Source organism: Artemia franciscana, chromosome 19 (genome assembly GCF_032884065.1).
Source record: "Artemia franciscana chromosome 19, ASM3288406v1, whole genome shotgun sequence".
NCBI classification, from domain to species: Eukaryota; Metazoa; Arthropoda; class Branchiopoda; order Anostraca; family Artemiidae; genus Artemia; species Artemia franciscana.
Window position 1 is genome coordinate 6,364,653 of NC_088881.1, and position 14,295 is coordinate 6,378,947.

A 14,295-nucleotide genomic window follows, 5' to 3' on the forward strand; every position below is an offset into this window, starting at 1 on the left:
CAGATTTATCTGGAAATCAAAATCCAACATATTTCGAGTTCTACTTCAACAAAATGCACCTACAAGCTTACCACCAACAGCAGTCGACAACACTGAACATCAGCCCCTTCCGCAACCTGAGTGCTTGTCCTCCCGAAAAAAGAATCCTTATAGAGCCCTAAGAAGGATTGTGAAATTAACCGTTACATATAGCTATGACAAGGAAACATCATTTTGATACGTTCGTGTTTTTGCCATGTAAGGAACAACTGCAAAGTAAGGGGTCACCAACCCTTTAAGGCTGTACTAAAGTTGTACTGCCTAGAGCTGCATTGAAAAACATGTTTAACTCTTGTTTATAGAAAATTGTCATTCGTACACAATATAAAAAAATCAAAATTTTAAACAATGATTAAAATTTCCCGATTTTCCTCATTTCTCTTCGTGAAGCTTTTGCACAAAAGCTTGTAAACATTCTGTAAGAAATAAAAAAATCTTGAATATTTATGGAAAAATTTCGCATGAAATTGTGTTGCGAGAGCAACACTTTGGTTTTGTCCTGTTTTTTTTTTCTATGTTGCCGATGTTGGCTTATTCCTGGAAACTGGTAAGGGTCTAACCTGTGCGGTTTTTATGGAAAGTGTGGACCTAAGGCCGGATTGATGAATAAATGAATATGGCATTACATTTCGAAAGCTCCGCAGAACTCTTGCCTGGGGCCAAAAAGGATGGTTTATGCTTGTCCGCGAGCCAAAGCCTATGGTGTGCGAAGTGAAGTGGAGTTATGTAGCCTATGTCAGAGAGGAGTATCTGAAGTTGTGCAGCCAAGCTTTTGTTTCATCAAACCTTGTTTCTGCTTTCGAGTGGAAAGCTCCGTTCTAGCAGGCAAGCAGGCAGTCACCACTTTCAAATTGAAGATGGACTAAAATCTAGAAGTGTTAAATATATGTGGCAGTTACCCGGCCCCACAGCCAATATATCTTCTTTGAGTGATAAATAGAAAAATTTACAGAAGCAAAAAAGCGGCATTTTCCCGCGGGTCTGCAAGCAGGGTTTCCAAAACTTTTTGGGACTAAAGTGTCAAATTCAGCAAAAAAGGGACACTTTTAGTGTCCTCCTAGAAAATTAGCCAATATACTTTAAAAGTTGACAAAAAAGGCTTTAAATGGTTTTCTCGCAACTCCAGGGCCAGACATACTTTCTTCTTATCCAAGCAAAAGCAAAGCAGTTTTTCAAATAAGTAAAATCCCATGTAAAACCTCAAATCGCCTAATACGCGAAGAAGAAAAAGAATTCAGTACAATTTCTCGGGTTCTCTCGAACCTTCGGTTGTACTAGTTATTCTTCTTCCGAAAACTCAGCAAAGTCTTGTTTTTATTATGGCGTTTTCCGGCACCAGAGCCGGCTTTGCCGCTTTTTGGACGACGGTTTTCATTTTTGTCGTTTTTGGCAAAAAATTCAAAAGTGCAGTCTTATTTCGGGAACTGCAGGAGATTGGTAATACGGGACCCAGAGATCGAATCCTGCTGCAGCAATGCGCTGCAGGGCTGATGCAGGGACCTTAGTAGTCGAGAAGCGTCGTTAATCTGATACAATACAATACAACTGCAGAAGATACTGAATCATTTTTGCTGCATTTGCGGTGTTGGAGGAACGTAAAGAAAAGTTGGAGTACAACTAAGATAAATGAAAAAATGTGTTGTTTGGTTTTTACGTTTTCAGCCAAAATGTCTACTCTGTACAGCGAGAAAACGATAACAGCGATAAAACCTGTCTTGACTATGAGCCTCCCAGCCGTCTCAGCCGGAAAACGCCATAATGAAGACAGGGCTTAGAAGATTTTCGCCAGGAGACCACAGATACGATGTCTGTTGCTGCCGACACGGCTTAATTGCCCTCGTTCCCTTTTTCCTTCAGTAGCATATCAGATCTTCTGCAAAATTCTGTCGACCATTTCCCGCAGACTGATATCGAAAAGCGAGTGAAACGCGCTTGGCTTGGGACGTGCTTCACATCTTTTCAACCTGGCTTTCGCCAACACGTTTGGTAACGCTGCTCTCGCAAGAATACACAACCACAGCGTCATTTCATCCAAATATTAATGTATTCATGAGATCAATTGACTAAGAGATCAAACTTGATAAGGAGAGAAATAATGACAAGACAAATATCACTTGTTCTGTATGAAGCTAATTTATTCTTCAAAAAACAAAGAAATGTCAGATTCTTTGCAAATGCTTAATCAAATGTACATGTGCTAATAACATGTGCTTAATCAAATGTTGAAAAAAAAGAAGAAAAACCACAGAAAACCAAAGAAAAGGCTTTTTGGTGTCAATAATAGCTATGGTTTTTTAAGGTCCGTTTCTTTCTGCCTACTCTCTTTCTTCTTAGAAGAGGTCGACGGCGTCTGTAAAGACAATGAAAAGGCTTATTCAATCACAATCCTTTTCACCAAAAGAAGAATGGTGCACAACAAATGTCTGAGCAAATCCGAAATATTTTGCGCTAGGCCTTTGCCATCTTCGCGGCTCAAGATGGACCAAACCGAAAAACCTAGACAGCATGAAGAGACCTTTATAAGGGAAAGACTGTGGTGGATTTTATATATGGTCCATTCCGTGTTATGAAGGCTTACGAAAAGTGAGCAGATACAGAGTGAATTGGATTCCAATTCAGAAGCGTAATGCAGAGGTTCAACTGAGTTGGTTTCAATAATAGTCTACTGTTTCTTCTCTAAACAGTCCACCAGGTTACAGCAAGTAAAGCAAAACATTTTTCACTGCCATTCTTGCATCCTTTCATCACTTTAGGCAAAAAGCACATTTCGTTAATTAGCGCTTAGTACACTGGATGTGATGTTCAGTCTATGACAGTATTACATGATCTTGACAGTTACCAGATAATTTTCTCGTGGGTTAGACTGTACCCATATGGGACAGGGTCCACCCTCTCAAATGCATGTGAACCTAAACAGTATATTTACCAAAAGCCCAATGTCTTAATTCAGAAAATCAACTGAGGTTCACCCTCGTCCAAAAAATGATTAAGCAGTAGCAAATCAGCTCAGGATCAGATAGTTTGCTACTAACTACTATCCAGGCCGCACCTCTGCATACTCCTGTAGACTAGAACTAATAAAAAACCTTAAGCTTTTACTTACCAGCAGTTAAATGCTAGCTTCAGTTTTTTATTCACATTTTTTTCTAAACTCTCTTGAGCAAGTCACATGTTTCACCATGTTTGAATTTTCGCGCTTTTGAAAAGGAAAGTAGTGCGGATCCGAAAAAAAAATCCCTAAGACCAAAACGAACCTGAAAAGCACAAACCACAAATTAAAAGCAGTTGTAGTTAAGAAAAAACTGAAAATAAACACATATGGTATTGATTTTGAAAAAATGCCAAAAAGTGTCGTTTTTTTCAAAAAGTGGCCTTTTTTCACCCAATAGTGGCACGGTGTCACCCAGAGTGGAAAAGTGTCAAAAAAGCACTAAAACTGTCCCTTTGGCAACCCTGTCTGCAAGTGCTGCTGTGATTTTCGCAGGATTTATTATTTGTTTATTTCGGACTTGGGATTGAGGTAGAGAAATGTTATCAGATGTACCTCTTAAAATTTAAAAGTTCTGTCATTGGTAAAGAAATTGGAGCTTATCCTTTGCTCCTTTCTAAGTGGTGACGTTGGAAAGTTGGCTTACGGCAAAAAATCAACTTTTGAACTAAGACATATAGAATTTCGACGGCAATCGATAGCTCTTGATGAGCTGATCAAAGTATATTGCATCCATTTTTTGATACAAAAACTCCTTCATGAGATATACTAGTTTGAAAGTTTCAAGGGGTTGACAATTTCAGTAGTAGGGTACACACTGAAACCAAAAATAAGCCGATACCAATTGTGAGACATGTAGGGGACTTGTAAGGAAAGGTCAGCTGTTAGCTCATAATCATCTTCGGCAGTGAGGGGTTTGCAAATTTTGCTATTTGGTGTACCTATTATTTGTTTCCAGTGTATTTGATGATAAGACCGAGTTGGTTCCAGGGGTAAGACATGTAGGGGACTTGTAAGTAATATTAGTCTGTTAGGCTACAATCATCTTTAGTGAAGATGGGTTTGTAACTTTTGCTAGTTGGTCTAGCCTACCCATACTCACTGTAACCTAGAATTAAGTGTTTACGCAAAGGGTACAAACGATAACGTAAAACAACGAGGCAGTTTCGTAATAATTAATAGAGTGTCATCTATGGTATTTTGATCCTGAAAAGTTACGGATAGCTTTATAATACCAACTAGATTATATAATATATTATTCCAAGTCTTGATCCGTCACGATGTCTACGATTGAAAAGGATAAAGTTCAACTGGCTGCAAAGTCAATTTAATCCCTTCTTTAGATATTCTTTGTTATTGTTGTTTTTTTCAACGCTGAGGAATAGCCTTTGATCATGTGATTACTGATCACGTTCTTCTTTGAATATAACGTTTTAAAAGCTTCGTTAGGCCGACAACTTCAGCGTTTAACCGATAGCAAAGAAACAAAACCAAAGTGTTGCTCTTGCAACACTTTATTTGGCGAAGCTGGACAAAGGTTGCCGCAACTTTTCACGTTGCTCAGGCAACGTAGGTCTAGTATTGAATTTTTTTATGTAGGCTACACATTTATTTTCTTTTGCTGTGTTTTTTTTATTTAACGCACACTTTGTAGCTAAATGTTAATAAAAGCAATTAATAGACGATTTTTTTCGGTAAGCCTTTTCAGATAAAATTTCGGTACAAATTTTCTCATTTCGGTAATCATTCGGTACACATTTTCTCTAAAAACTTCTTGAAAGAAGTTATATCTCTTTACTTAAAAAACAAGTTATTGACTGTAATTTTACAGTCAAAAAACTCAAATTATTAGCAACAAAAATATAGAAAATCACCAACAAAAAACAAACAATATTTATGAGCTAAGAATAATAAAAAAAATACCAAGGTGGTAGTCTAGTCAAAGCACCCCTTAAAAGTGGCACTTGCTTTCATTCTAAAAAAAAAAAATTATGAAGATACCAAATTAAACTTTATTTTCAAAAAATGAAAAATGAATTGTAAGCCCAGATGGCTGTTGCTGCTATTTAGAATACTTGAAAACAGCAGGAAAACAAAACAAAAACAAATGTTAAAACAACTTTAGTCATGAGGCGCAAGAGTTCCAAGTACCGTCACCACAAAACTCGTTGAACTTGGATGACAAGTATTTTTAAAGAACTTAAGGACCTCAGCGTGAAGAGTAAGGGTTGTATAAATCGCAACAAAGACCACACTGCCTTTCCATATAAAACAAAACAAAAGGGAATTTTTTTTCCAAGACAGTGGAATTCAATTCAGTGGATATTTCGGCTCTATGTCCAAGAACTGTCTACAGTAATAAAAAGCCCTAGCATCCTTACTTCAACAAAGATCAACCAGGACTGATAAACAAAATGATGTCAGACAATTACTTCATTCAAACCAAACAGAACAAAAATAATTATATACAAGTTTTCAGAGCTAATCTTGCTTTTTTTGGAGCTTGCCTCAAAAGCCTTTTGTAACTAGTTCAATATTACTATAACCTGTTTTAGTAAAATATTTTGTAAGATCATTTTTAATGAAATTTGAGCATAAAGAATTTAGTGAATACTCTCCCAAGTCCCTATTTAAAGAAATATTTTTATTTATTTTTAAACTAATTTCGATTGATTTCCGAACCACCTGTTTTATCCCTAAATCATTACTAATGAGAGAGAAGATTTTTCAATAAGGATTTTGTGGGAGGGATTGTTAAAATGTGCCAGGCTAGAGTAGAATCAAAGGAGTTATTAGAACTGTTAGAAGTTAATGCTTTGTCTATGTCTTCTTTATGCTGGTGTGGCCGTTTTTCTAGATTCTGATGGGTTCTGCCAACATAATAGCTGCCAATGTCACATGGAACTTGATAAACCCTTCTTTGGCGAGTAACTGGGGTTTTATCTTTACTAGAGTTTAAGAAATTTGTGATTTTAAAATTGTTAGTTGAAACTAAATACAGATTATTTTTTGTAAACTTATTTTTAACTATGTTGTGATTTTTAGAATGAACGGAATATAGATAATATTTGAAGGCTTATCAGGAGCCTCATATCGTGATATATATACGATTTTACGGGAATGTCTTTTTAGTCTACGGTTAAAAATATAATTGACGAAAGGAATGGGGGTAACCGTTATAAAAAAGAATATCTTGATAAAATTTATTTCCGCATTTAAATATGAACTGGAGCAAATGTTCAGGGCAAGATCAATGAGAGAAGTTACGACTGCTCTTTTAACTTGTGGAGAAGGGTGATTTGAATTAACATGAAGTTACTATTGTTTTGCGTTGGTTTTCTATAGAGAGTAAACTCCAGTTTATCAGTATAACGAATAATTAACGCATCAAAAAACGGTAATTTACTTTCAATTTCAATTTCCAGTTTAAACTGAAAATTTCTATCATAATTATTCATAAGTATCTAAGAGACCCCGAAGTTCACTTTTCCCATAATTCTAAAGTGAAGTTACATCATCCATATAGCGGCCCCAATAAATGTTTTAAAAAAAGAATTTAATTCCAAATTTTCAAAGTTCTCGACATAAATATTTGCCAGTAGCCCGTATAAAGGGGCTCCCATGCCCCTTATACCCATATATTCGTTGATAAAAGGAATCCCAAAACTGAAAATACAAAGAAAATTTACTAACAATTTCAACTAGATTCATTAAAACTTCACAATCTATTCGTGTCACTGAAGCCTTGATTAAGTGATAATTTTCTTCTTTTTGTTTTTTAATAATTGCTCAGAAATAGCCACATTTATATTCGTATACATAGAGACAATGTCAAAACTACTAACTATTATGTTTTCTGCAATACTTGTGCTACTACGTTCTTAACTAAATATACCGAATTCCTAATATAGTACCGAATTCCTAATATCAAAATTTTGGGAATTAAATACAGGTTTAAAAACTGTGCAAAGCCATTTTCCGATATTGGAGGCAGGGACTTTAGTACATGCTAAGATAGGTCTTAAGGGAATGCCTTGTTTATATATTCTTGGTAAGCCGTAGAATTTTGGAAAGAAACTACCACGGGGGAAAATTTGTTGTATAATTGTGGGATTATTTTATCATTCCGTTTTAGGTACTTTAATTCATTTATAATATTATTAGCGAACTGATCGGTAGGATCATCAGTTACTGTTTTATATGTAGTTTTGTCATTTAAATGTGAAAGGATTTTGTTGTCATAGTCTGTCGTATCCATCACAAGAAGTGAATTGCTTTTGTCTGCTTTGATTATTATAACAGACGAGTCTTTGCAAAGATTGGACATAGAAGAAGAAAAACTTACAACAAAATACAAGCAATATAATTAAAATGGAAAAGAAAATAATAATAATCCTTAATTCAGCGAAGTTCAACCAGGACTGTTGAACTTTTGTCCAGCTTTTGTGGTGTTTTAATTTTTTTCAGTTTAGTTATATTGGTCATATCTTGTTGTGAGTTTTTCTTCTTCTATATATTTATGTTTTGCTGAGGACGGCTCTTGTACCTAGGGCCGATATATTTAGTCTAATTAGATATGCACTGTCTCGTGAAATGAATTCCCTATCCTTCTATATATTTTTGATGTTTGTGATTTTCATATCAACACCTATAGAGGTAAATTGTGATACAACAACTTTGTCCGTTGATGGGTGACCTTGTAAAAAAGTGACCTGCTCTTGCTCCAGTCAAATCGCCCAAGCCACAAACCTAAAAAAAGGGTGCTGTGTTACAGACAATCTTTAAATGGCTATTAATGCCTGAATTCACTGAATACCTCCAATAGATAACCTAACCTGTATGACTTTTTTTTCCTTTTTTGTGATCAGTGTACAGGCTGATAATCTAGTAACCTTATTATTATAGAACAGTAGCTTCTAAGAATTGCTTTGCAAAGTCGCTCTACAAGAATTTGGTTCTACAGTCCTTCTGATGTTGATATATTTCTGATGGTTATTTATTTCTGATTGTAGTTGAATTTGGCTCTACAGTCCTTCTGATGGTGATTTATTTCTGATGGAAGTTAAGCACGCATTGACATCCGACAGTTTGGTAATTTAAGAAAAACCTCCACCACCCATTTACCTTGTACACTTGATTCACATGATCCTAAGTGAACTAGAGAAACCAAATGTTTGGCTAAACCTGGTTTTAGTCGATTTCCAAAAAGCTTTTGACTTAGTTGACCACACTATCTTAATTCGTTTACTACATGATAACTTTGAAATTGACCCACTTTTAGTAAATATTGTTATATCGTTCCTTTCAGACAGATCACAAGTTGTAAAATACAAAAATACCTTCTCTTACCCCCTCCCTAGGTACTGTGGAATACCTTAAGGAACCTTATTGGGACCACTATTATTTCTTGTCATGATTAACGAAATTGGCAAGGAATTCCCCCAAAGATGGAAATACGTGGATGACTTTTCGATGCTTGAAGTATGTCATAGCAATATTAAAAGTGACCCCGTTGAAATCCTAACCCAATATTCAGATGAATCTAAGAATCTAAATATGACAGTAAATCCCACTAAATCACAGATAATGACAATCAACTTCTTGAAATCTACTCCTGCTTTTTGCGATCCGATCCCAAGCGAAAAGCTAGAGAAACATGTTAAGATTCTTGGTGTCACAATTTCTAATGATCTTAAGTGGGACACACATGTTTCCAACGTTGTTAAACAAGCAAATGTTTCACTATCCATTTTTAAGCTACTAAAGAAATTTAATTGTCCTAAGATACATTCCCTCCGTGTTTACTTATCCTTTATCTGACCGTTATTGGAATATTCATGTCCGGTCTGGCATTCTCAACTTTCAAATGAACTCAGTGACAAAATCGAGTCGGTCCAAAAGCGTTCGCTCAGGATCATTTACATAGAAGGCAAAATTCCATACTCCTTCCTCCTTAAAGCTGCAAACATTACCAACTTAAAAAAAGGAGGAAAAAAATTTGCCTGCTTTTCGCTAAATCAGTCATTTCCAATCCCCGTACTGAGGACTTACTCCCTGGTTTTCACAATACCATTAGACTCCGACTCCCCCGGTCAGCCTCCTTAGCGATCCCAACTTACTCTCCGATCCATGCTGTTACAGAAAGGTTTTGCAAAAGTTTTATGCCCTTTATTCTGGAACACCTTAATAATAATTTGTGATTATGTACTTGCCAAATTCCCCTTTTCCTCTATTGTCGTTTTTATTCTTTTTTGATTTCCTGCAATGTTTTTGTAATTTAATTGTTAAGTTTACTGATTTGCCCTTTATCTTTGATGATTTTGCTTTTTTAATTCCTTTTAATTTTAAGTGTTTGACTTAATGTACTGTTTTGAATTTTTTTTTTCTTGGCTTTTACTGACATATAAAGCGAATTCGGCTCTATAGAGCTTGTGATAGTCTTTTGAAAATCAATATTACCTTATCTTTTATCTAAGTTTGGCTCTAAAGTCCTCCTGATGGTGATTTATTTCTGATGGTGATTTATTTCTGTTGGCAGTTAAATTTGGCTCTATAGTCCTTCTGATGGTGATTTATTTTTGATGGCAGCTGAATTTGGCTCTACAGTCCTTCTGATGGTGACTTCTTTCTGACAGTGATTTATTTCTTATGGCATTTAAATTTGGCTCTAAAGTCCTCCTGATGGTGATTTATTTCTGTTGGCAGTTAAATTTGGCTCTATAGTCCTTCTGATGGTGATTTATTTTTGATGGCAGCTGAATTTGGCTCTACAGTCCTTCTGATGGTGACTTCTTTCTGACAGTGATTTATTTCTTATGGCATTTAAATTTGGCTCTAAAGTCCTGAGAGATATCTAGTAACCTTGTAATTATCGAACAGTAACATCTATGAATTGCTTTGCTAAGTCTTACATCATGTTCACAACTATTTTAAACTGATACTATTGTGAATGGATAACAACTCCTGATCGTGGGTAAATTTTAATATGGGCTCAATCTACCACTCACCACGGTCGGATATGTTACTTAGTGTTCTGCCCCTTTATGTTGTTGTAAAGAAATCATTTAATTAGCACATTTCTGGTAGTATGTCAGATCTGGGTCACTGCGGGCTCCAAAGGCTTCTCATTGATGCGCAATTGGATCATCACAATTTAGATATTTACTACTTTAGTTCAAAGACTTAAGTACTGCTTTAATGTAAAAGTACTACTTTAGTTTAAAGTACTACTTTAAAATTTACTACTTCGAAAGGATTTTCAGCTCGATGGTTGTGCAAGACCTAGAATGGTTCCTAGTGGTTCTAATGGTACTACTAGACCTAGTATATATATTTACTACTTCGAATAGATTTTCAGCTCGATGGTTGTGCAAGACCTAGCATGGTTCCTAGTGGTTCTAATGGTTCCACCAGACCTAGTATATATATTTACTACTTCGAATAGATTTTCAGCTCGATGGTTGTGCAAGACCTAGCATGGTTCCTAGTGGTTCTAATGGTTCCACCAGACCTAGTATATATATTTACTACTTCGAATAGATTTTCAGCTCGATGGTTGTGCAAGACCTAGCATGGTTCCTAGTGGTTCTAATGGTTCCACCAGACCTAGTATATATATTTACTACTTCGAATAGATTTTCAGCTCGATGGTTGTGCAAGACCTAGCATGGTTCCTAGTGGTTCTAATGGTTCCACCAGACCTAGTATATATATTTACTACTTCGAATAGATTTTCAGCTCGATGGTTGTGCAAGACCTAGCATGGTTCCTAGTGGTTCTAATGGTTCCACCAGACCTAGTATATATATTTACTACTTCGAATAGATTTTCAGCTCGATGGTTGTGCAAGACCTAGCATGGTTCCTAGTGGTTCTAATGGTTCCACCAGACCTAGTATATATATTTACTACTTCGAATAGATTTTCAGCTCGATGGTTGTGCAAGACCTAGCATGGTTCCTAGTGGTTCTAATGGTTCCACCAGACCTAGTATATATATTTACTACTTCGAATAGATTTTCAGCTCGATGGTTGTGCAAGACCTAGCATGGTTCCTAGTGGTTCTAATGGTTCTACTAGACTTAGTATATATATTTACTACTTCGAAAGGATTTTCAGCTCGATGGTTGTGCAAGACCTAGAATGGTTCCTAGTGGCTCTAGTGTTTCTACTAGACCTAGTGGTTCGCTGTTGGCGACTGGAAGCAAAGCAGATATGGCCCTTTATATGATTACCTTGAGTGTCCTACTAGAAACGATACGCGTTCCTTATCACCTTCTGCTCTTTTTATGTTGGATATAGATAAAGTGAAGTAAGTCTTTATTATAATCAGATTGTTTTTTATCTAAAAGGTGTGGAAAAATGAAGTGTCTCAAAGACTAGAGAGGGTGCTACGTATTCAGTATTTTCGGTATTTTAAGTTTCTTCGTTTTCTCCTTTCATGGTTCGGGAATTTTAAAGTGCCAAAACCCTATATGCAAGTGTGTATTCTCCTGATGAGCCCTTGTGTTGGGTTGTTGCCTCTGATTTATTTGTCTTTTTTTATTTTTTTTTTATTTTTCATATTTGGTAAATGACGACTTATACTTACTTACGACATGACTGACTGTCCATGGATTATTCTTTATGGTTGATTGTGTATGGCTAATTGGCTATGCTGTTTGACCTATGTGATTGTATGGATGTGCAGGGTTAAGGCCTCATTCAAGTACTGATCTTATTAATTACTAATGTAGGAAAATAGTCTTCCTTTTCTCCTTCTGTTTTTTTTTTTATGTTTTTGTACTGTATAATAATTATACAATAATTATTATACAATGTGTTTTGCATTGTAGAGTTCAATGTATATTATAGTAGAAATAGTTCTCAGCCCGAAACCGTGAAGTCTTTGTATATAATTTTTCTATGTGTAACCGAAATAAGAATTTAGTCTAAAATAAGAAGTATTAAAAGGGAAAAAAGGAAACAAGAAAGACAAATAAGAAAGACACGAAAAAAGAGGTACAAGAAAAGAAAGAAAGAAGGAAAAATAGAAAGAGAAAAAAAGAAAGAAAAAAGAGACCTGCGAGAGGCGAGCAGCCACATCTTTTGGAGTTAAGGGTCTCTTGGTTTCAACCATTAACATATTTGACTCTAGTGCCGACATGTCAACCCGGATGTTCTCACTATTCATAGTGTTGATTGCTGTAGATAAAATAAAACAAAGATTAAAAGGTTGGACATAACAAAATAATTTAGATCAATGAGACAAGACATTAAGTTACGTAAACGGAATGAAATATTGAATTAAATAGAACAGAATAGATTAGAAAGAATTAATAGAAACATTATTAAATAGAAAAATAAAGAAGCCACTAACAAAACATTTAAGTAAAATGTGACATCGAATTGAATCACATATATAGGATGCATATATGTTTCAAATTTAGGATGCTTAGACAAAGTCAACTATGTGAAGGAGCGAGAAGATCGGCTACTGGTGGCTATGAAAGATAATGATTCTCTCTGACCTGTGGTAAGTGGCCTTACATCCAGGATCACACAGAGTACTAAGGTTGTAAAGAAGGAACACCTAGGAATCATTTCTGTTCGTTTTAAGTTTTAATGTCGCTCCTTACCTTCATTTAAAAAAACTGTTTTTTTTTATTTAATTTCTGGACGTTTTTGAATTAATGCATGTTTTGATCTTGGCTCTAGGCACATAAATAATTAAAACGAAATTTGCAAATTAATTTTTTTTTTGGCTAAAGGGCTTTCTCATAGTTTAATCGGAAGTTTTTGAGAAAAAGGAGCGAGGGAGGAGGCCTAGTTGCCCTGCAATTTTTTATTACTTAAAAAGGTAACTAGAAATTTTAATTTTTTACGAGTTTTCATTAGTAAAAAATATACGTAACTTACGAATTAACTTACGTAGCGAAGTTCTTTATTCGCATGTTTTTATTGCGTATATGAGGGGGTTCAGCACTCGTCGATACATTGCTCTTTACACTAAAGCTAAAATTTTGTCCCAAGTCCTTAAGAATGATCCCTGAACCACAAAGGCCGTAGAGTAAATAGTTGAAATTACTAAAAGTACTTTAGCGTAAAGAGCGAGGTATTACGAAGAGGTAAACCCCAGAAATGCGTTATAGTTTCTGTTAGTTTTAAGTTTTAATGCTGCTCCTCACTTACAGTAGAAAAAACTTTTCATATTTATTTTTTCACTGTTTTTTTTTTTAAATAATGCTAGAAAATCCTGTGCCCGCTTCATTGAAAATCTCCTCCCCCAAGAGAAGTTCCTCTATGGAAAGATCCTCCCACTTACCTCCCCCCCCTCAACTTCTCCCCAAACCCAAAAAATCCCCCTGAAAAAGTCTGTACATTTCCCAGTAACCATTACTATATGTAAACACAGGTTAAAGTTTGTAACTTGCAACCCCTCCCACGGAGACTGCAGTGGCGTAAGTCGTCCCCAAAGACAAAGTTATTAAGTTTTTCGACTATGGTGAATAAAATGGCTATCTCAGAATTTTGATCTGGTGATTTTTGGGGGGAAATGAGTGTGGGAGGGGGCCTAGATGACCTCCAATTTTTTTGGTCACTTAAAAAGGGCACTAGAACTTTTGATTTCCGTAATAATGAGTCCTATTGTGACATTCTAGGACCACTGAGTCGATACGGTCACCCCTGGGAAAAAAAACAAAAAAAAGAAAAAAAAACACGCATCCGTGATTTGTCTTCTGGCAAAAAATACGAAATTCCACGTTTTTGTATATAGAAGCTTGAAACTTCTACAACAAGGTTCTCTAACACGTTGAATCTGATGGTGTGATTTTCGTTAAGATTGCATGACTTTTAGGGGGTGTTTCTCCTATTTTCTAAAATGAGGCAGTTTTATCTTGATAAAACTTATATATTTAAAATCAGCATTAAAATTCAATTCTTTTGATGTAACTATTAGTATCAAAATTCCATCTTTTAGAGTTTTGGTTACTATTGAGCCGGGTCGCTCCTTACTACAGTTCGTTACCACGAACTGTTTGATGAAACAAACAAATAAAAGGTTTGTACGAGAAGCAGTTGAAATAAATTCAAAATCAATAATTATGTTTCCTAAAATATGGTTGTGGGGAAATACTCCCTAAATCCTTTATACACAAATTTGATACAAAAGGATTTAATAAAATATTCAAAAAAAAGTAGACACTTAACACAGCCAATGTAAATAAAGACCTTCGGGGCTAAGTGGCTAAAGACAAGGTTAGTGATGAAAAGATGTTTTTAATTATT

The 14,295-nt window shown here is 35.5% G+C and overlaps 2 protein-coding genes across 5 annotated transcripts in view; one reads left to right on the forward strand and one right to left on the reverse strand.

The window, feature by feature from the left end:
- LOC136039222 (period circadian protein-like) overlaps window positions 1-14,295 on the forward strand; it is a 569,811-nt gene that overhangs the window by 236,424 nt on the left and 319,092 nt on the right. The window lies entirely within an intron of this gene.
- LOC136039219 (uncharacterized) overlaps window positions 1-14,295 on the reverse strand; it is a 140,525-nt gene that overhangs the window by 813 nt on the left and 125,417 nt on the right. The window contains exon 8 of the mRNA XM_065722751.1: window positions 12,089-12,210. Coding sequence (XP_065578823.1) covers window positions 12,089-12,210 — 122 coding nt within the window. The remainder of the gene's footprint in view (window positions 1-12,088; window positions 12,211-14,295) is intronic.